The sequence below is a fragment of the Bubalus kerabau genome, chromosome 20 (assembly GCF_029407905.1).
Source record: "Bubalus kerabau isolate K-KA32 ecotype Philippines breed swamp buffalo chromosome 20, PCC_UOA_SB_1v2, whole genome shotgun sequence".
NCBI lineage: Eukaryota > Metazoa > Chordata > Mammalia > Artiodactyla > Bovidae > Bubalus > Bubalus kerabau.
This window is the reverse complement of record NC_073643.1, coordinates 16550676-16571843: the sequence shown is the minus strand read 5'-3', so window position 1 is coordinate 16571843 and position 21168 is coordinate 16550676. Positions and strand designations below refer to the sequence as shown.

The following is a 21168-nucleotide window of genomic DNA, read 5'->3' as shown; positions in this document are numbered from 1 at the left end:
CTTTGCATTCCTCCCCAGTCAAGTTCCGTTCCTAGTTTTTGTTTTGTTTTGGCCGCGCCATGCGGGCTCTCATTCCCAGACCAGGGATCGAACTCGCGACCCCTGAAGTGGAAGCGCAGAGCTCTAACCACGGGATTCCCAGGGAAGTCCCTCTGTTCCTAGTTTTAAAAACATAACTACATTTATTTAGCAGTTACTATTTCGTGCCCTGCCTTTTACACTCACTGGCACAAAATAACCTTTTCCTGACACTGTTCTATATTTTCGAAAGACATTCTGAAAGGCTGCGTTAAATTCCATGGTGGGATCGTTCACTTTAATTTCTTCCAGCAGGACTGCGGGATGCGCATCTCTGCGTAGAACCTTTGGCCCACAAAACTTTTAAACTACGTTCTAGAAGCGGACCACTAGCTCAACTTTAAAGTCTCAAGACGCAACACGCCCCCTTCCATTACTCCACCGTGCTGGCTGACTTACCTACTAAACCCGGGTAGTCTGCACCTCCGTCCCTTTCCAAACTCCCGGCGCCCTCTTGGCCGCCGTAGACGCATGATGACGTCACGCGGGGTCGTGGCTGGTTTCCCTGGTGACGGTTGCCAGGACAGCGCAGGAAAGCGTCTGAAGAGGTGAAGGAGCTTCTGCAGCTGGAGATGGGGAGCAGCGGAGCAAACACTGTAAGTGCAGGGAAAACTACAGAATGATTCCGGCTGGAGTCAAGGGAGCAAGTAGCCGCCAGGAGGCCTGGCCGGAGCCAGGGGTGTATACCTGTGTAAAGATTTATTGAGCTGTACAGTCACGACTTACTCATATAATTTACTCATGTGAATTATAATTCAATAAAAGCAGTAATTAGGGACTTCCCTGGTGGTCCAATGGTTAGGACTCCGCGCTCCCAGTGCAGGGGGCTCGGGTTCAATCCCTAATCAGGGAACTAGATCCCATATGCCACAACTAAAGATACTGTATGCTGCAACTAAGACCTGGCACAGACAAATAAATATTTTTTTAAAAAAGCAGTAATGATATCTGAGCCCCATTCCTAGGAATTGATATTTAATTGGTCCAGGGATGTACCACAGCATTGTTATATTTTAGGAGCTCCTGCTGCTGCTGCTGCTAAGTTGCTTCAGTCGTGTCTGATTCTGTGCAACCCCACTGACGGCAGCCCACCAGGCTCTGCCGTCCCTGGGATTCTCCACGCAAGAACACTGAGATTCTAATGTTCAGCTAGAGTTGACAGCCACTGCTTATAGGGATAGGAAGGGGTCAACTGTTGAGTTTGAGTAATGGGGAAGAGTATCCTGATGGCACAGTCAGGAATGGAAGGGTGTGTCGGGGGTAGGGTGGGGCGGTAACGCTCAGTACAGTTCAGCTGTGGCTGTCAGGGGATCTGAAGGGAGGGTGGGTCTTCCAAGCTTCCACATGGACACTTGCAAAGCTAAGCAAGAAACTCCAGGCTTGGGGGGTTGTAGACAGGGCTTACTACGAGTCGAGCACTCTTGAGAAAGAAGCACTTCGTAGAGTTTGCTTCAGCTCAGGCTTCTTGTCCTACTCCGAGGGCAAGATGGCAGAGGATGAAGGCTCACAGGACACCTTGAGGCTCCAGTTTAGAGCCATGCAAGAGATGCAGCGCAAAAGGTTACAGAAGCAGATGGAGAAACGGAAGGAAAAAGAACTGAGCCTCCAAAGCAGAGGTGATGACCAAAACGAGCCCCTGGAGATCTCTGATGGCCTCAGCGTCCTCCAAGCTGGGGAGCAGAACTCGAAAACCAGCTTTGAGCAGAGGTAAATGCAAGCTTGGACTGTCCCAGGGGCATTGCAGGGAGGTAGGGAAGATGGGGAGAACGACTGCAGACAGTTCGACAGTCTGGTTGGCCAGATGTGTGTTTATCAACCGAGACTCAAGAGCTTTCGACATAGAGATTGTTATTGAAGACTCTTGCATCTGATAGAGGGTCTGTGGGCCTATAGACATAATTTGGAATGAAATTTATTCAAAAACCATGTGAAGTCAAATGGAAAATTTTGAAACTCATCAAGGTGTAGTTTATTCACTTGGATTTTGTCTTTCATGAAAGAAAAAATTGGTTTTTGAGGAGCCAGTTGTAGTTTATTCACTTGGATTTTGTCTTTCGTGAAAGAAAAAACTGGTTTTTGAGGAGCCAGTTGGCTGGCTCTGATGACTCACAGATGATCACTGCTCCAAACCTCATCTGAGATTGTTCTGCCCCAATTTCCCTTTCCTGACACATAAGGACACATAAACCTACCGCTCATAAAGAAGCACTTGATGGATTGCTTTTATATAGTTGGTGAAAAGGTTGAAGAGTCCAAAATCTTCTCATTTTGCTCTAAATTTGTCATACAGATGCAGTGATTTATATAGGCTATTAGAAGCAGAAGTCTCGATTGATACAAAAGTTTGCTAGCCATTTTGCTTAAAAAAAAAATCACAGCAGTTGAGCTATCTCTTTGCTTCTGGTTTCACCCAGAATCTATTTTCTCCATCTACAAATTTTACTTTTCATGGTTTCTCAGTTTTCACAATGTTCTACTGAAAAAGCTAATTAGAAAAAATTAAGATGTCAATAATTGAAAAATTCATAGGGCTCCTAAATATTAGATCTAAGTTAACCCCAGACCAATTTCCAAATGATCTTTACCCAAGTTGGAGAAAGTGGAATTTGTGGATACTTGAACTGTTGGTATCCAACAATATTATTAATAATATCCATTATTTAATAATTAGTTGAGCTTCCCATGTGGCTCAGTGGTAAAGAATCTGCCTGCAATGCAAGAGATCCAGGTTTGATTCCTGGGGGGGGAAGACCCTCTGGAGAAGGAAATGGCAACCCAGTCCAGTATCTTGCCTGGGAAATTCTGTGGACAGAGGAACCTGGTGAGCTACAGTCCATGGGGTCACAAGAAAGTTGGACATGACTTAGCAACTAAACAAAACAACAATAATTACTGTTACCTTTGAGCTTCCCAATTGGCTCTAATGGTAAAGAACCAGCTTGCCAATGTAGGAGACGTAAGAGATGCAGGTTCGATCCCTGGGTCAGGAAGATCCCGGGAGGTGGGCATGGCAACCCACTCCAGATTTCTTTCCTGGAGAATCCCATGGACAGAGGGGCCTGGCGGCCTACAGTCCATAGGTTGCAAAGAGTCGGACAACTGAAGCAACTGAGCAGACACACGTGCATAATTTCTATAACTTATTTACTTCTTGAGCAACTGCCTCTATGGAGCTGGTTTAGTGCCGAATGATAGAAACAATCACAGACCCATCAATCACATGTTTCTCATGTTTTAAAGTTCTGAAAAAAGCGTTGCAAGACAACGTAGAACATGCAATACCAGTCGCCTATTCTGATTTCCTATTGGGTTAACCTGAGACCCAGAGCCCTGGCCTCAACTTAAGGCTTAGACAATCCTCTTTGGTCTTCTAATTGTTGTCCAGTCACTCAGTCATGTCCAACTCTTTGTGACCCTATGGACTGCAATACGCCAGGTTTCCCTGTCCTTCACCATTTCCCAGATGCTCCATCTTGCTCAAACTCATGTCCATTTAGTCAGTGATGCCATCCAACCATCTTGTCCTTTGTGGTCCTCTTCTCCTCCTGCCTTCAATCTTTCCCAGCATTAGGGTCTTTTCTAATGAGTCAGTTCTTCACATCAGGTGGCCAAAGTATTGGAGCTTCAGCTTTAGCCTCAGTCCTTCCAATGAATATTCAGGGTTGGTTTCCTTTAGGATTGACTGCTTTGATCTCCTTGCAGTCCAAGGGACTTGATTTCAAGAGGCTTCTCCAATACCATAGTTCAAAAGCATCAATTCTTCGGCACTCAGCTTTCTTCACAGTCCAACTCTCACATCCATACATGACTACTGGAAAAACCATTGCTTTGACTAGATGGATCTTTGTTGGGAAAGTAATGTCTCTGCTTTTAATATGCTGTCAAGGTTTGTCATAGCTTTTCTTTTAGGGAGCAAGCATCTTTCAATTTCATGGCTGCAGTCACCATCCACAGTGATTTTGGAGCCCCCCAAAATAAAGCCTCTCACTGTTTCCATAGTTTTCCCATCTATTTGCCATGAAGTGATGGGACCGGATGCCATGATCTTTGGTTTTTTAATGTTGAGTTTTAAGCCAGCTGTTTCACTCTCCTCTTTCACAGTCATCAAGAGGTTCTTTAGTTCCTCTTTGCTTTCTGCCATAAGGGTGGTGTCATCTGTGTATCTGAGGTTATTGATATTTCTCCCGGCAATCTTGATTCCAGGTTGGGCTTCATCTAGTCCAGCATTTTGCATGATGTACTCTGCATAGAAGTTAAATAAGCAGGGTGAATATAAGCAGAGAAGTTAAATAAGAATATAAGTTAAATAAGCCTTGACCTACTCCTTTCCCAATTTTGAACCAGTCCATTGTTCCATATCCGGTTCTAACTATTGCTTCTTGACCTGCATACAGGTTTCTCAGGAGGCAGGTAAGGTGGTCTGGTATTCCAACCTCTTTAAGAATTTTTCCACAGTTTGTTGTAATCCACACAGTCAAAGGCTTTAGCATAGTCAATGAAGCAGAAGTAGATGTTTTTCTGGAATTCTATTACTTTTTCTATAATCCAATATGCAAGTAAAACTAGAGGGCCTTCCCTGGTAGTCCATTGGTTGAGACTCTGCCTTCTAGTGCAGGAGCTGCAGATTCCTGTGGGAAAGCTAAGATCACACACATGCCTCGGGGCCAAAAAACTAAAACAAAAAAGAGAAGCAGGGCTTCCCTTGTGGTCCAGTGGGTTAAGAATCAGCTTTCAATGCAGGGGACACCGATTCAATCCCTGGTCCAGGAAGATCCCACACACTGTGGGGCAACTAAGCCCGTGCACCACCACTAGAAGAAAGCCTTCATGCAGCAACCAAGATCCAGCGCAGCCAAAAAATTTAAAATAAATAATTTTAAATTATAAAAAACACAGAAGCAATATTGTAACAAATTCAATAAAGGCTTTTAAAAATGGTCCACATCAAAAAATCTTTTAAAAATTAAGACTATAAATTTCTTGTAAGTATCACTTTAGCTGTTCACAAGTTTTCAGATATATTGCTTCTACAGTCAATCCATTCTAAATGCTTCATAATACACATTATGATTTCTTCTTAACCCATAAATAATCTAGCAGTGTGTGTGTATGTGTATGTTTAGTTCTAAGCATATGACAACTTTGGAGTTCTTTTCTGAATTTTTGCCCTTTTTTAGTATTGATTTCTAATTTTAGATAATTAATATTTAAGAAAATGGTCTGCATGATGCTCATTATTTGGAGTTTGCTAAGATTGCCTTTGAAGCCTACAATACATTTTTATGCATGTTCCATGGATGCTGGAATGGAGTATGAATTCTCTGGGCAGGGTTTTACGTAGCTCTGTTGAACCCCTAGTAAACCATAGCATTCAAAGCTTGTCGCTCCTTTCACTTATGTGCATGTGTCCTTGATCATTGTTTTGAGAACAGTATGCTAAAAATCTGCTCATTGAGATTCCCCTTAATTCTTCATTCCTGTTTTATACAGGCCAGTTCTAGTCACCACCCAGTACCCAGCCAGGGACAACAAACCTGGGCCACGGAGGCCTGAGCCCCTGTGATTCTGCCTTTCCCTTGCAGGGTGCTTGAAGATGAGATCGAACAGCTTCGGGATCAACTCAGGGAAACAGTGGATGAGAACGGGCGATTATATAAGTTGCTGAAGGAGAGGGACTTTGAAATCAAACATCTCAAAAAGAAAATAGAAGAAGACAGATTTGCCTTTACAGGTAACTGCACTGCCATTATGACAGTTCCTACCCTGAGTCCAGGTTGGCTGGCCCAGCTGCCATGGAGCCTACAGGGTGGACAAACAGCAAGTTCCAGAGGGCAGGTGTGAAGAAAGAGTGCAAGCGTCAGCTGTAATCAAGCTTGTCCAGTTAAGTCTCAGAAATGGGGGATGGGGAGAGGAATAGAGCAGGCAGGGTGGGCCAGCATGCCAGGAACCAGGAGCAGCAGAGGCAGAGGGCAGGCATTCCAGGCAGTGTGGGTGAACCCGCTGGGACTCATGACAGTTCTCCATGGCATCTGCTGCATGTTCGGTGGGCGGATGGCATCCATTCTATCTTGATACTCTGACTCAAACATGGACGTGAAAAAAGCCCCAGTAAAAGTAGGCATTTACTCTATACCTCTTGCTGTTACTGGGCCAGAAGGGTAGACAAGACAGGGAATTTGGCTGTTCCCATGGGGATTTCCTGGAATCCAGCAGCATCTAGAGTGGACCTTGTCTCTTCAGGTCTGACTTGGACCTTGGCTCTGCTGCTTGAGACCTTGACCCCATGGGCCTGTTAGGGACCTTGGGTATGTTAGCCCTGTGGGTATGGACTGGACATTGACCACTGACTCTGTGGTTCTAAGCTAGACCTTATTCTTACAGACCTGGTGGAGACCTTGGCCCTGGCTGTCCTCTGCTCCATGCATTGAGCAATTCCCAGGTGGCTGACTAAGAAAGTACAAAGTCGGTGTCACCAATCACAGAAGGCAATACGCCTCACCTGGCATCTGCTGGAGTGTCCCCCTCTGCCTTTGCTAGTAAATGCCCTTAAGAGCAGGTGTACCCAGAGGACCAGTGCTGAATTAAAAAGCAAGGGAAATTTGGTATCTTAAAAACTCTTATGCCTCCCTCCATTCTTTGGCCTTTTCTGTCTAAAAATAAAGCTATACTGAAGAGAAGGTAACACCTAACCTGGCTTGGGTTTCAGATGCAAAGGGGCAGCTTTTGCAAGGCTGTCTCTCAAGGCTGAGAGGCTCCAGGGGAAGAGGAGATGCCTTCATGTTTTGAAGAGGAAAGTCTGACAGGCTCAGTTCATGTCTCTAAACCAGGCTGCGGACAACTGATAAACTGGTTTTCCTTTGGCTGGATTTTTCGTGTTTGCTTTAGTTTTTCCATCTCTTTGTACAATTCTTTAATGATTGCACTAGTGCTTACAACACATATAACTTTTCACGGCCTACTTAGAAATATTATTTTACCACTCAAGTGGGATGAAGAAACTTTACCACCATATGGATCCCTTTACCCTCACAACTCTTAAGTATTGTATCTGTATATGTTGAAAATCTCATCAGAGAATGCTATCGTATTTGCTTTCAACCATTATACATGAACCGTGAACTTCCAAATGTTGGATTTAGAAAAGGCAGAGGAAGCAGAGATCAAATTGCCAACATCTGTTGGATCATCAAAAAAGCAAGAGTGTTCCAGAAAAACATCTACTTCTGCTTTATTGACTATGCCAAAGCCTTTGACTGTGTGGATCACAACAAACTGTGGAAAATTCTGAAAGAGATGGGAATACCAGACCACCTGACCTGCCTCTTGAGAAACCTATATGCAGGTCAGGAAGCAACAGTTAGAACTGGACATGGAACAACAGACTGGTTCCAAATAGGAAAAGGAGTATGTCAAGGCTGTATATTGTCACCCTGCTTATTTAACTTATATGCAGAGTACATCATGAGAAACGCTGGGCTGGAGGAAGCACAAGCTGGAATCAAGACTGCCAGAAGAAATATCAATAACCTCAGATATGCATATGACACCACCCTTATGGCAGAAAGCGAAGAAAAACTAAAGAGCCTCTTGATGAAAGTGAAAGAGGAGAGTGAAAAAGTTGACTTAAAACTCAACATTCAGAAAACTAAGATCATGGCATCTGGTCCCATCTTCATGGCAAATAGATGGGGAAACAGTGGCAACAGTGACAGGCTTTATTTTTCACTGCAGATGGTGACTGCAGCAATGAAATTAAAAGACGCTTGCTCCTTGGAAGAAAAGCTATGCCCAACCTAGACAGCATATTAAAAAGCAGAGACATTACTTTTCCAACAAAGATCCGTCTAGTCAAAGCTATGGTTTTTCCAGTCATCATGTATGGATGTGAGAGTTGGACTATAAAGAAAGCTGAGCACCAAAGAATTGATGCTTTTGCACTGTGGTGTTGGAGAAGACTCTTGAGAGTCCCTTGGACTGCAAGAAGATCCAACAGTCCATCCTGAAGGAAATCAGTCCTGAATGTTCATTGGAAGGACTGATGTTGAAGTTGAAACTCCAATACTTTGGCCACCTGATGCGAAGAACTGACTCATTGGAAAAGACCCTGATGCTGGCAAAGATTGAGGGCAGAAGGAGAAGGGGACAACAGAGGATGAGAGGATGAGAGGATGAGATGGCTGGATGGCATCACTGACTCAATGGACCTGAGTCTGAGTAAACTCCAGGAGTTGGTGATAGACAGGGAGGCCTGGTGTGCTGCCGTCCATGGGGTTGCAAAGAGTCGGACATGACTGAACGATTGAACTGAACTGAATTATATTAATACATATTTTAAAGAACTTAACGATATAAAATATTCTATTTACCCAGATATTTTAGCATTTCTGTGCTTGCCCATTTACTGCTGCCCCTACTATCATGGGGTTGGCAGCTTTAAGAGTGGGGCTTGGGCTTCCCTAGTGGCTCAGTGGTAAAGATTCCACCTACCAATGCAGGAGATGCCAGTTCAATTCCTGATCCAGGAAGATTCCACATGCCTCAGAGCAATTAAGCCCATGCACCACAACTATTGAGCCTGTGCTCTAGAGGCCAAGAGCCACAACTACTGAGCACAGGTGTTGCACCTACTGAAGCCCGTGCATCCTCGAGCCCATGCTCTGCAGCAAGAGAAGCCACCGCATTGAGAAGCTGGGAATTGCAACTAGAGAGTAGCCCCTGCTTGCTGCAATAATGAAGACCCAGCACAGTCAAAAATAAATAAATTAAAATTATTAAAAAAAAAATAGTGGGGCTTGTCTGAAGACAGTTGGGAAAGAATAAGCAAAAGAAAAGGATTTCCCCCATTTGCTCTGAGCCCACTGCCTGCCCTTTGGACGAGAGAGGGCAGATCGCTTTGACCTCTTTCTGATGTCTAGTTCCAGGATTTGTAATGCTCTTGAGTCCTGGGAGGGAAACACAACCAGAAAACTCACCACTGGACCATCTGTACTTCTAGGTTTCGTTTCCTTCCCCAGGTTCTTTCTCCTCACGTGTCCTCATCCTCTTCAACAGACATGAGGTAGCCGAGGGCAGCTACTCCTTGTTTCCCCAGTCACTGCCTGGCCCAGGTCAGCAGCAGCAAGCTTGTTCAAACATGCGGGCCTGTGTTTTTAATGGACCTCACCGTTTCCGTTCATTTTAGGGACAGCTGGTGTGGCTGGGGATGTGATTGCCACCAAAATCGTTGAGCTGTCCAAAAAGAACCGGGTGCTGATGGCAGAGTCCGAGGGCGCGAAGACCAGAGTGCGGCAGCTCAGCAACCGCATCCAGGAGCTGGAGCAGGAGGTGAGGAATCTCAGGTGCCCCTGCCCCAGGGGCTCCTCACACCCCACGACACTCCTCCAGAGAGGGAACGCACTTACATGCTTTGGGTCCTTCGCAAGGACTTTGGGTCAGTGTTTGCCCTGAGTCCGTCAGTCTGTCCCATCCTGAGAGGGGACTGTTGGAAAGCAAGGAAGAAGCAGGCCTGGAGAGGTAACCCAGCACACTGGAAAGGATGCAGGCCTGGAGCCTGACCACCCAGGTGTGAATGTCAGCTCCACCACCGACTTGCATTGTGACTATGAGCCAGTTACAGTCTCCCTGTGCCTCAGTTTCCTCCACCTGTCACATGGCAGTGATAATGTTGCTCACCTCAAGGTTTTCTGAGGATTAAATGACTTACTGTTGTAAAATGCTTAGAACAGAGCCTAGCAGGTAGTTAGCACCAGAAAGATGTTGTTAGATACATGATCAGGGATTCTGGCTAACTTGAAGCTAGAACCAGGAACATTCCATCAGTTCGTCCCCTGTTCATCCACCTTCCCTCTCTGCTGCCCCTAGCCTCTCACAGCTAATCATAAACGCCTCCAGCTGAGCGAGGGCACAGCCCCAGTGGCTCATGGTCCTTCAGGAGCTGGAATGAACCTACGTGCATAGCTTCTCCTTATGTGGCTGGAGGAGCCGAGGCTGGCAGAGGTTAAGAGGCTTTCTCAAGTCACACAGCATGTGGTGGTGCCAGACTTCAAATCCAGTTCTGTTGTTCTCCAAAACCCTCCTCAGTCATTATACTTGGCATTGCATTAGAGCTTCTTTATTCTATAACAAATTTTTTTTTGAGAACTATCTCAGGCTCTGTGCCAGGCCCTGGGGAGACTGTGAAGAGCAAAATAGGCCTGATTCTTTTCCTCCTGGAGTCAGACCAGCATCGGGGGCCCCTTCAAGGAGGTAGCATGGGCAGTGGGTCCCTGGAGGATGAGAAGGGGCCAGACTCGGAGGGTTGAGGCAGGGGCCTCCAGACAGAGGACCCAGCAGGTGCAAGGACCTAAATATGGATAAAGGCCTGAAAGAGGGCCAATGTGGCCAAGCGTGGATCAAGGTGAGGTGAAAGAGGTGGGAGGGCGGGTCGTGCCCAACCATGTCAGACAGGGGTGGTCTTGGTGTGAAGGACAACTGGGAAGCCCTTAAAGGGTCAGTTGACTGTCTGTATATAGCAGCGGTCTTGGCCACCAGGCCACAAGCCTGCTAGGCAGGTTTCTTAACATCTCTGACCTTGTTTCCTTGAGTGTAAGGTGAAGTCCGTAATTCCTTTTCTGTCTCCCAGGCTGTTGTTAGATGCAGACCATGGCTGCAGAATCATTATTTATTAAGCTGTTCATGAATCCTAGGGCTGCTCCACTGTGACTGGGGAATGGGGCAAACAATCAATTAAACCCTTTCCCATCGCAGCTTGTAAAGGACAGTTCTTCCGTTAATGGGCCTTAAAGTGAGCTGAAGAGACAGGCTACTGAGATCGGTGACCGCACATCCGACAGCAGCACCAGAGCACTTCCCGCAAGGTGCCACAACCACTGAGCAGAATTAAATATTAAGTGCCAGGTTTGCTTTTTCAGCTGCAGATAGCCCAGGCCAGGCTGCCAGCCAAGGGACCCACTGACACAGGAGCCAAGCCACCAAGGACCCAGATGGGAGACAGAGTCTTGGTATGAATTCCCTTCTGTGCTGGGGAGTGTGAGAGGCAGCCATGGGCCTGGGCCTCCCCTCTTCCATGGGGGCGCAGGTGTCTCTCTCCGGGGTCCACCTCCCCCCACTGCTGAGCCGGTGCCACCGCTGCAGCAGCATCCTCAGAGTAGCCATCAGGGCACAGTGACCAAGTCCACCGTCTGAGGCCAGGAATGCCCCAGTGAAGGCTAGTGAGGGTCTAATTGATTTAGTTCCCAGAGAGGGAGGTCAGCAGGGGCCTGAGGACCCCAGAATCCTAGAATTTCAGGATCAGGAGGGAAGGCCTGGTGCAGCTGGCCTCCCACTCTCAGCCCAGCCATGAAGGATCTCCGTTACAGCCTTCACTGGTGAGACATCCAGCCTCTACCTTACCCCAGGGACAGGGAGCTCACTCTTCCTCAATGGAACCCTGGTTTTGGAAGGAGGCAGTCCATATTGTGGGAAGTCTTCCCTTGGTGGAACTCCAAATCTACAGAGTAAAAGTGATTACTGGGAATGGGGGCTATTTCCAAGATTCCATTTTTACTTAGCCAATGAGCCTCCATGAAACCTAAGACATGGGAATTACAGCTCCATGAAAGGAAGGCAGCCTGACCCAGTGGGCTACTGGTGAGGGGCACCAAACCCAAGACAGACAATAAATAGCTCAGAGTCTCAAGGACAGGCTTCCCAGGTGGTTCAGTGGTAAAGGATCTGCCTGCTAATGTGGGAGACAGAGGAGATGCAGGTTCAGCCCCTGGGTTGGGAAGATCCCTTGGAGAAGGGGCATGGCAACCCACTCTAGTATTCTTGCCTGGAGAATCCCCATGGACAGAGGAGCCTGATGGGCTACATTCCATGGGGTCACAAAGAGTCAGACATGACTGAGCAACTGAGTACACACTCAAGAACATCCCAGGAGGCCTCCCCACGGTTTTTTTTTTTTTTTTTTTTTGGCTGCACCACGTGGTTTATGGGATCTTAGTTCCCTGACCAGCAGTGAGAGCACCAAGTTCTAATCACTGGACAGCCAAGGAAATCTCCCCATCATTTTCTTAAGCCAAATGAGTTGGTGAAACGGAATCCAAGCCTCAGTACTTCCAGTTCAATGCCCCCTTTTCCACCCAATCTTCCCTGTTGTCTATGACTCAGGGTCAAGCCACTTCATGCTTGTCTCAAGGAGAATTCAGTCCTCTTCTCGGTGTACAGTGATGGGCCCCTCCATGTACAGGGTGACATATCTCTTGAAGGCTAGTCTTGTGTAGACCCATCTCATTGCTAGGGAGGCAGTGGAGGGGCTCCGCCTTCAGCGGGGGCCAGTCTGAATGTCATTCAGTGCTTTTCCCAGCTCTAGGGGATGCTGCTAAGCTGCCCCATGTACATCCACATCTCTGAGTGGGACTGTGCTGGGTGGGAAACTGCTCATTCGGTCACTTGTTGAACCTGATGGAATTTTCTGTAACACAGAGAATCAAAGACCAGCTCACTGTCCACAATAGGGGAGATGAGAAGGCATATTGAAGGGAGGAGGCGGGGACAGGGCCCTCAGGGAGAGCCCCCTGGCTCGGAGTTCACAGAGGGAACACACTCCACCCGAGGCAGCCAGGAGGCGGGATGGGCAAGGGCTTCCTGAGGTGGCCTTGCTGGAGTAGGAAGGTAGGGGTGGTCCTTCCAGCAGAAGCAGCGCAAGCTCAGAGCAGGAAAGCATCACTGTGTCACTGTTCCTATTCTGTTTGTTAGCTGGGCATCAGTTAGACAACACTTGGCTGCAGCCCAGGGCCCATGAGGAGGAAAAGGGGAACATAAACAAAGCTGGGGTGGAGTCACCTGCGGAAGGAAGCCTTGACAGTAGCTGGAGGAGGAGTTCCAACTTCATTCTCTGGCAGCAGGGAGCCTGATGGAAGGTTTCTGATGGAAGCGTAGGTGGTGGGCTGCAGTCTCCACTCCTCAGGACACGGGTCTTCCCGGGCCTCTTCTAATGAGAGCAAGAACAATAGCCATGTCCCTCTCATTAGACTGTTCAGCCCAACCCAGGCCTGGGCCATGCTCCATAGCCTGCGGGCTCACCACCGACCGGGCCCAGAGCTCCAAGTGCATTCCAGAGTAGAACTGAATGCCCTCTCTGCATGGGGCCTCATGAAGCTGTTGTTGTGTGTGGCCTTGGTGTTGTCTGCTCCCCCTGGACACCATTTCAGGTATTCCCTCAGGGGAAAAAGCCAAGACCCCCAGAAAGCCTGTGGTATCTCACTCTGGGCAGGAACAGCTCTGAAATGCCAAGGACGTGGGGTTGGCACAGCTTCCCAAGTTGGGGGTGAGGTGTGGCAGAGCAGATGGGGTGATGCCCTCACCAGAACACCATTTAACCCTCAGCCACTTTTGCCAGCTGCCGACCCAAGCCAAGTTATGCCCTCTGGGCATCACCATCTGTCAGAATCTGCCCCAGGGAGCACCTTTACATGCATTATCCCATCAACACTCACAGGCACCCCAGGGGCTGGTATAAGATGCCCCCATTTCACAGGCGAGAAAATGAGGCTTGGAGAGGTGTGAGGTTGCCCGGGCTCCAGATCGAGATGCAATCTGAGTGCCCTTTCTGTGCCCTCATGCTCTCAAGTGCTCTCTCAGCTCTTGCACCACCACCCACCAGAGCCTGGGGGATAGGGCGGGAGGGGATTGTCAGGCAGGGGCTGCTGCTTCCTAACCCAGGGCAGATTCAAAGCAGCACCTTAGCAGGGGGCAGACAGGCCCCCAACAGCATTGGGAAGGGATGGCAGACAGCCAGACGAGGGAAGGACAGACAAAAAATTAGGTTTAAAAAAAAAAAAAGATGCCCTTGTGTTTTGCCTAAGTTCTCAGGTTGCAAATACTGCTCACACTGGTTACTCTATTCAGCCTCATGGTGGCGCTGTGAGGACGCAAGCATTTCCTAGATGAGACCCCATGAGTCCAGGCTTTCCTGGCTGTGTGTGCAGGTCTAGTTACTTTGATCAGTGGTTTTCACAGGGGCTGCCCAGAACCTCTGGGGTCTGTGGAACTCCCCACCCCCAGTATCCTAGGGTCTATCTTTCACAAGAATTCCCCGGAAGTTTTAATCTGTGCCTGCTAAGAAAAAAATCAGAAAGCTGCTGTGGTATCCACCTTGTTTCCCAGAAGTTTACTCCACCTGATGTCTTGGGACAGGGGCAGATGGTCTGTGTCACTGCCAGTGGGACCCTCAGCCCACCAACCAGTGTACCTGTTGCCACCATGCCAGGGCATCAGCAGCAGCTTAAATTTGGAGAATCAGTTGGTGCAAAAGGGAATGACTAGGCTTCTAATTCTACTGCTGCCACCTCAGCCAGCTGTGTGCCTGAGAGGGCATGTATTTCCCTCCTCAGGAACTTATTTTCATCACCTATGGAAAAGGTTTGAATGGGCTGACCCTGGAGTCCCTTTAATGCCAAAGTTCTGTGAGCCTCAGGAACTTCTATTGAAGTCAGAAATGGGGAGCACATTAGCTCCCCATTTTGAGAAAAATTTCATCCAAATAGTTTACATGAAAAATTATTAGTAAAAAAAAAAAAACACTGCTAAGAACTCTAACAGGCAGAGTTTTCATGGTTCCTGCAATTCTTTATACCACAGAAATGGAGCACTGGGGGATTAAACTGGTCCTTATTTCTTTTTTCAAAAAATAATGTTATTCATTTATTTATTTATTTTTGGCTGTGCTGAGTCTTCACTGCTGCAAGGGCTTTTCTCTAGTTGCAGTGTGCAGGCTTCTCATTGGGTAGATTTTCTTGTTGCAGAGCACTAGGGCACATGGGCTTCAGGAGTTGCAGCTCGTGGGCTCTAGAGCACAGGCTCAGTACCTATGGCACATGGGCACAGTTACTCTGCTGCATGTGGGATCTTCCCAGATAAAGGACTGAACCCGTGTCTTCTGCATTGGCAGGCAAATTCTTTGCCAGTGAGCCACCAGGGAAGCCCTGGGTCCTTATTTCTATTTAGTGAGCTTACTGCCAGGAAAGTCCAAGGCCCAGTCTGACGATTCTAGGAGAGGGAGGCCCTGAGTTAGAATGTTTGTGGCCCTCCTGCCAAGCTAAACCCGTTCCCTCTTCATCCTGAGTGAGGGTGGATTTGCTGTGATGCCAGTCTCTACACACAGCAGAGCCCACAGTCTGTGAGTGTCTGGGGGTGGGGAACAGCCTCCTCCAGATGCTCCCGGTCTGTGGTCAACCACAGGTGTCCACACGTGTGTGGGCCACACTTGAGCACAGGGCTCAGGCCCCAGCACTGGGCTGCCAGGATCCACACTCCCCTTTACCAGGTCCCTCAAGCCAAGGGGCTCACCTTGCACCAGCCTCTGCTCTGCATCCACAATGGTCTGACGGCAGGACCTACCTCACAGTGGGTATGATGATGAGATGGGCTCCTCTTGTTGAGCCTCAGCGTGGTACCTGCACACACCTGGAGAAACGGGGGCTGTGAGTATTATTACTATTTAGGTTTCAAGTGACCTCTCTCCCTGTCTTTCCCAACCAGCCGGAGAACCCAGAGGTGAAAGTCTTGCAGGACAGGCTGGCGGCCACAAACTTGAAGATGAGTGACCTCCGCAACCAGATCCAAGCTGTGAAGCAGGAGCTCCGGATGGCCCAGAAGGTACTTCTGGGTCAGAGTTCAGGTCCTCTTGCATGGCTTGGACTAGGGCTGGGAAGGGCACGGCTGGACAATGGCTTCCATTCAGGAGCTTGGTCCCGTGAGCATCATGTTGCTTGTTCTGGGTCAGGCTCCAGATCCAGTAACATCCTTCCACCAGCTCTTTAAACAGACCCATCTGGTAAGGGGGATTGCTGGCTGCCTGCAGGTCCCTGCACAGAGGCCCTTGTGGTGCCCACCCAACCCTGGATGGAAGACAGTGCTGTCCACCCTAGAAAGTCCCTTAAACCTTCCCTGTGCTATGTGTACCCCAACAGACCCTGGGTGTCTCCTTAATAAGCCACCTTGGACTTGGAAGCCTACCAAGACCCACCTCCTGTCCTCTGCTGTCTCTAATTTTAGAAAATGGAAAGGTTGTTTGTGGATTAAAGGCCCCTTTCAAAGGAAAATGCTCAGACTTGGGAGGCAGGCCCAGCTGGTTCATTATTTATTTTTATTTACATAGTGAATTCTCTGGCATTTGTCTTCCCTGCTGGAACCACTAAGACCAGCCAAGATTTCCAAAACAGAGTTCTATTGTGGAAACAAGCACCAGAGACTTGGTACGCTAGATCAGTTTCCATGACAGGCTACAGAGGGGCCCAGGGCACAAGCTGGGGTGTACTGTTTCTACCTCAAAGCCTTGAGGTTGAGCCTGAACATCTCCCTGTAACAACCACAAATCTGGGCCCTTCTGGAAGCAAACATCCCCAAGTGACATTTGGTAGGCCCCTGCCTTGCTGCACTCAGACACGGCCCCTCGTCTGTGGCTTTGCACGGAGGGCAAGGCCCTGTGGCGAGGTCGTCCCTGTAACCTCCAGAACAATCTCAGTTCAGGGTGACAGGGGAACAAATTTAGGAAGCAGGTCCTGGTCAACTTTGTGATTCACCCATCCCAGAATGTGTCAGGAGCAGGCGGCCCCACCTGGGCACTGTCAGCAGTTCCTTGTCTGCTCAGAGCATCACCGGGAAGTGCTGGGGAAGGTGGGTTTACTGCTTTCCCAGGGAGAGCTGCTCGTAGAGCGTGGTCAACTGGCCTTTGAGGTGGGGAGGCGGGAGAGGGGGGTGGTTGTGCAGGTGGAGGCCGGGTCTTCTGGGAACGCCAGGCACCCAGCACTGTTTCTGCACATACTGTGCTTTGGGTCATACTGAAGGCCCCACCTTTTTCAGGTTTTGACTAGTGAGGTTGGGGAAGATGTGAACATCCAGCAGCTCCTGTCCTCGCCTGGGACCTGGAGGGGTCGGGCTCAACAGATCCTTGTCCTGCAGAGCAAGGTGAGTGAGTCATCAGGCTCCTCCTGGCCCTGAACATAAGGCTTGAGATGCCCTAGAAAGACCCATGATGACCCACATTAAGAGACACAGAACCCAAAAAAGGCCTTTAGGTTCTGCAGAGTGCACTCGCAAGCCTGTTGTTTCACATTCTCCCCAACCAGCCTGATTTTCATTTGTTGTTTAATGAACAGGCATTTATGGAACACTACATGCCAGGCACTGGAGCTCAACAAATGCCTTTGATTTATTTCACTCCAGGCAGATTTGTTCCCCCTAGTTCATGTAAATTTGCAGGACTATTGTAGGCTTTTTCCAGTTTTGTCCAAATGCTTGCAGGCTTTTGAAAGTTTCAATTACCCACCCCACCCCCCACCAAAAAAAAAAACTTAGCCTGTCTCCCTTTTTATGTTCTAAATATTTTGGAGCATTTCCGGGAGATGGTGAAAGACAGAGAAGCCTGGCATACTGCAGTCCATGGGGTCGCAAAGAATCGGACACGACTGAGTGACTGAACGGCAACAAAGAGGCTGGGAGTAGGGGCTCCGCAGCCATACTGCTTGGATTCAAATCTTAGCTCCCTGGGACTTCCCTGGTGGTCCAGTGGCTAAGACTCCATGCTCCCAATGCAGGGGGCCTGGGTTCGATCTCTGATCGGGGAACTGGATCCCACATCCTACAACTAACATGTGTCCCAACTGAGACCTAGTATGGACAAATACATAAATATATATATTTTAAAAACCAGCAAATATTAGCTCTCCACTCACCAACTGTGTGGCCTCAGGCAAACTGCTTCATCTCTGTGTCTCAGTTCCCTCCTCTTTGTACTGTGGATAATGACGGCATCTACCCTACAGGTTGTGGGGGGACTGAACGCGTGCACATGTGTAAATCGCTTGCCACAGTGCCTGGCATGGAGGAAACGCTGTCTGAGGTTAGCTGGACCAAGAAACTAAGAGGCACGCGATTAGGTGGGCCACTTCCACGATTTGCCACGTGCAGGTTCGCCTTCACCCCAGTTTCTCCAGTGGCTTTTACTCTCAGGGTCTCCTGTGGGATCCTTGAAGCCAAATGAAGACGTCTCCAAAAAACTGTAATTAACAACCAGTGTGTGGCCTTGAGCTTCCAGAGACCTGAGTTTGAGTCTGGCCTCAGTCATTGGTCTACATGTTTGGTGTCTTTGAACAAATCTCTTCATCTCTGTGTCTCAGTCTCCGCACCTGTAAAATGGAGATAATAATACCTTCTTTATAGGATTGTTATGGGTTAGACAAAATAATGTTTGGGAAGCACCCAGCACAGTGCCTGGCCATAATAAGCACTCAGCACTTTAGTTATTATTGTTAGTGTTGTGCTGCTGCTACTGCTAAGTCACTTCAGTCATGTCCGACTCTGTGCGACCCCATAGACGGCAGCCCACCAGGCTCCCCCGTCCCTGGGACTCTCCAGGCAAGAACGCTGGAGTGGGTTGCGTTAGTGTTGTAAAGCTGTGTAAATAAATGGATAAAAGCAAGTGTTCTTTAGCGCTTAAATGGAATTACCACACAGTGCCACAGGAGGGCGCTGATCCTGCAGCCCTTTACCAGGGATCCCAGTGAATTTTTCTCCTGGCCATGGACACAGGAACCCAGTGGGCCATACTATGGTCCACACAGTGGCAAAGAGTCAGACATGACTGAGTGACTAACACTTTCAGGGTCACACCATGTATGTTGTGTTGACACAGAAATCAGGGTTAGAAGGGCCCTAGGGGTTATCCACATTAAACTCAAAGTGATAAAGCCATTGTTCTGTAGGATGACTTCCACCTGCCCTGTGCTGAGGGCTTCCGCCGTCATTTTGAGGCCATTTTGGGGTTTCTCAAAGCTGCCTAACCTAAAAATCATCTATAGCACCTGTTTAAAATGAAAATCCCAGTGTTCTTCCCCTGGAGTGGGCCCCAAGATTTGTCACCCCAAGAAACATCTTGGGGATTCCCAGGCTCAGACAAGTTGGGATTCTGAACTCTCCTAACATACAGGGTGTACTCATAGATCCCCTACCCTTAACAGATGAGGAACCTCAGATTCAGAGAAGTAATCTGCAGAGTCACAGCCAGTGAGGCTCTGAGCTGGTCTCCCAGCTTCCCCACCCTGCCCTCCCTCGCAGCATCTCCTGCAGGAGCCCGTGGTCTCCCGAGGAGCGTCCCCAGGCTCAGGTGGCCTGTCTGTTAGCTATTCCTGGTACTGAGACCTGCTGTCCTTTCCCTCCCAAGTTCCTGGGGCTCCACATCTGCTTCTCGGCCTCAGAGATAGGGTGATTTCTCTCATTTCCTTTGAAGTTTCTCTTTGCCAAGCAAAGCCTCTCTAGTGTCTTCCCTTGTTCTGCTCAGGATGCTGCCACAGACCCCTTCCACCCCTCCCCCACCACAGTCCCTCTCCTAGGGGCCTCCACACCCATCTGGAACTGCGGTGTCATCTGTCCAGGGGGGTCATGCATCCATCGCGTCACAGGGCGGCCCCTCTGAGGGGTCGAGTTTCACTGCAGACCCGTTGTGGAACCACCTTCAGGTTAGAGAGCTTGAGAAACAGCTGGGACAGACCCGGAGCCGGTCCGAAGAAACAGCCAGTGAGCTGTCTGTCTATCCTGACTCAAGGAAGCTGTCGGCCCAGGAGAAAAATCTGCTGCGGATCCGCAACCTGGAGAGGGAAAAACAGGAAGGATGGGAGGTAAGTGTGCCCGGCAGGAGGTCAGGGGCATGTGGGGCCGGGAGACCACAACCACGTCTGTGAAGACTCAGAGGCTCTGAGGTTCGGGGTCACCTCTGTGCATGCTCCTCACGCCCTGCTGGTCCACCCTGAGCAGCCTGACTGGTTCCTCACCCCGAGCCCATTTCATGAGTATCAGGGTGGCCCCATTATGGCTGTTATGGAGATGCTGGGCCTGAAACTAGCTCTTGATGGGGTGAGACACTTCAGTTTGAACATTAGGCTTAGTGTCGTCCACCAAAGCATGGCTTTTCTCTTTTCGCCACCCAGGCAGGGATTGAGGGTCCTCAGAAGACAGACTGGGACTTCCCAGGTGGCTCAGTGGTAAAGAACCCACCTGCCAATACAGGAGATGCAAGAGATGTGGGTTTGATCCCTGGGTCAGGAAGATCCTCTGAAGGAGGAGATGGCAACCCACTCTAGCATTCTTGCCTGGAGAATCTCATGGACAGAGGAGCCTAGTGGGCTACAGTCCATGGGGTCCCAACCCCTCTCTGCTCTGGCCTCATCAGTGAGTGGCAGTGAAGGCTCAGCTGTGACCAAGGGTCCCACTCAGCCCTGCAGCCTGTGACTGCCCCCTCTGATTACAGAAACTTGCGGCGGAGCGGGATGCCCTCCAGAGAGAGCTCGAAGAGCTGAAAAAGAAGTTTGAGGGCATGAGGTCCCGGAACAAGGTGCTGTCGAGTGAAGTGAAGACCCTCAGGAGTCAGATGGGGACCCTTGTGGAGAAGGGCCGGCATGACGATGAGCTCATTGATGCCCTCATGGTACAGTTACCTCGGGGCCCCCACCCCAACCAGAGACCTGTGACCCAGTCCCAGCCCCCGGAGTCCTCATGCACCCCAACATGCCACCCACATGGCCCGGGAGCTCGTTGCTCTGCTGGGCCCAGCCCCAAAGCCTGGCGCTGGGCACAGGAGCAGCATAGAGGCTGCCAGAGGGCCAGCAGAGGACCTGCTGTGAGAGGTTGATGCTGGCCATGAGCCACTGAGCCTGTGGACCCCAAAGGAGGAAGAAGAGGATGTAGGGGGGAGCAGATGCAGTTACACCCTGGGTTATTTTTCATGGAGGAATGGAAAGGATGACTGAGGGGAGCCAGTGCATATCCCTGTCTGTGTGGTAGCAACAGCACACCCTTCTGGGCTCTTGGGGTGTGGTTTATGATGGTGAGTCACCAGTCATGTCCAACTCTTTGCAACCCCATGGACAGTAGCCTGCCAGGCTCCTTTGTCCATGGGATTTCCCAGGCAAGAGTACTGGAATGGGTTGCCACTTCCTCTTCCAGGGAAGATAACCCTTGCTGCTGCTGCTAAGTCACTTCAGTCGTGTCTGACTCTGTGCGACCCCATAGACGGCAGCCGACTAGGCTCCCCCGTCCCTGGGATTCTCCAGG

The 21168-nt window shown here is 49.2% G+C and overlaps 2 protein-coding genes across 4 annotated transcripts in view; one reads left to right on the top strand and one right to left on the bottom strand.

The window, feature by feature from the left end:
- Window positions 1-21168, bottom strand: part of LOC129634824 (atypical chemokine receptor 2-like) — a 139858-nt gene that overhangs the window by 100036 nt on the left and 18654 nt on the right. For all 3 annotated transcript variants that reach the window (XR_008705922.1, XR_008705923.1, XM_055557154.1), the window contains 5 exons: window positions 19557-19706; window positions 15409-18248; window positions 12904-13051; window positions 9051-10779; window positions 478-4320 (listed from right to left, as the gene is read on the bottom strand). The gene's annotated coding sequence lies outside the window, so the exon portion shown is untranslated. The remainder of the gene's footprint in view (window positions 1-477; window positions 4321-9050; window positions 10780-12903; window positions 13052-15408; window positions 18249-19556; window positions 19707-21168) is intronic.
- Window positions 595-21168, top strand: part of CCDC13 (coiled-coil domain containing 13) — a 32673-nt gene continuing 12099 nt past the window's right edge. The window contains exons 1-9 of the mRNA XM_055557161.1: window positions 595-674; window positions 1565-1785; window positions 5661-5809; window positions 9260-9402; window positions 10989-11078; window positions 15601-15717; window positions 16924-17028; window positions 19578-19736; window positions 20366-20542. Coding sequence (XP_055413136.1) covers window positions 651-674; window positions 1565-1785; window positions 5661-5809; window positions 9260-9402; window positions 10989-11078; window positions 15601-15717; window positions 16924-17028; window positions 19578-19736; window positions 20366-20542 — 1185 coding nt within the window. The 5' untranslated portion in view covers window positions 595-650. The remainder of the gene's footprint in view (window positions 675-1564; window positions 1786-5660; window positions 5810-9259; window positions 9403-10988; window positions 11079-15600; window positions 15718-16923; window positions 17029-19577; window positions 19737-20365; window positions 20543-21168) is intronic.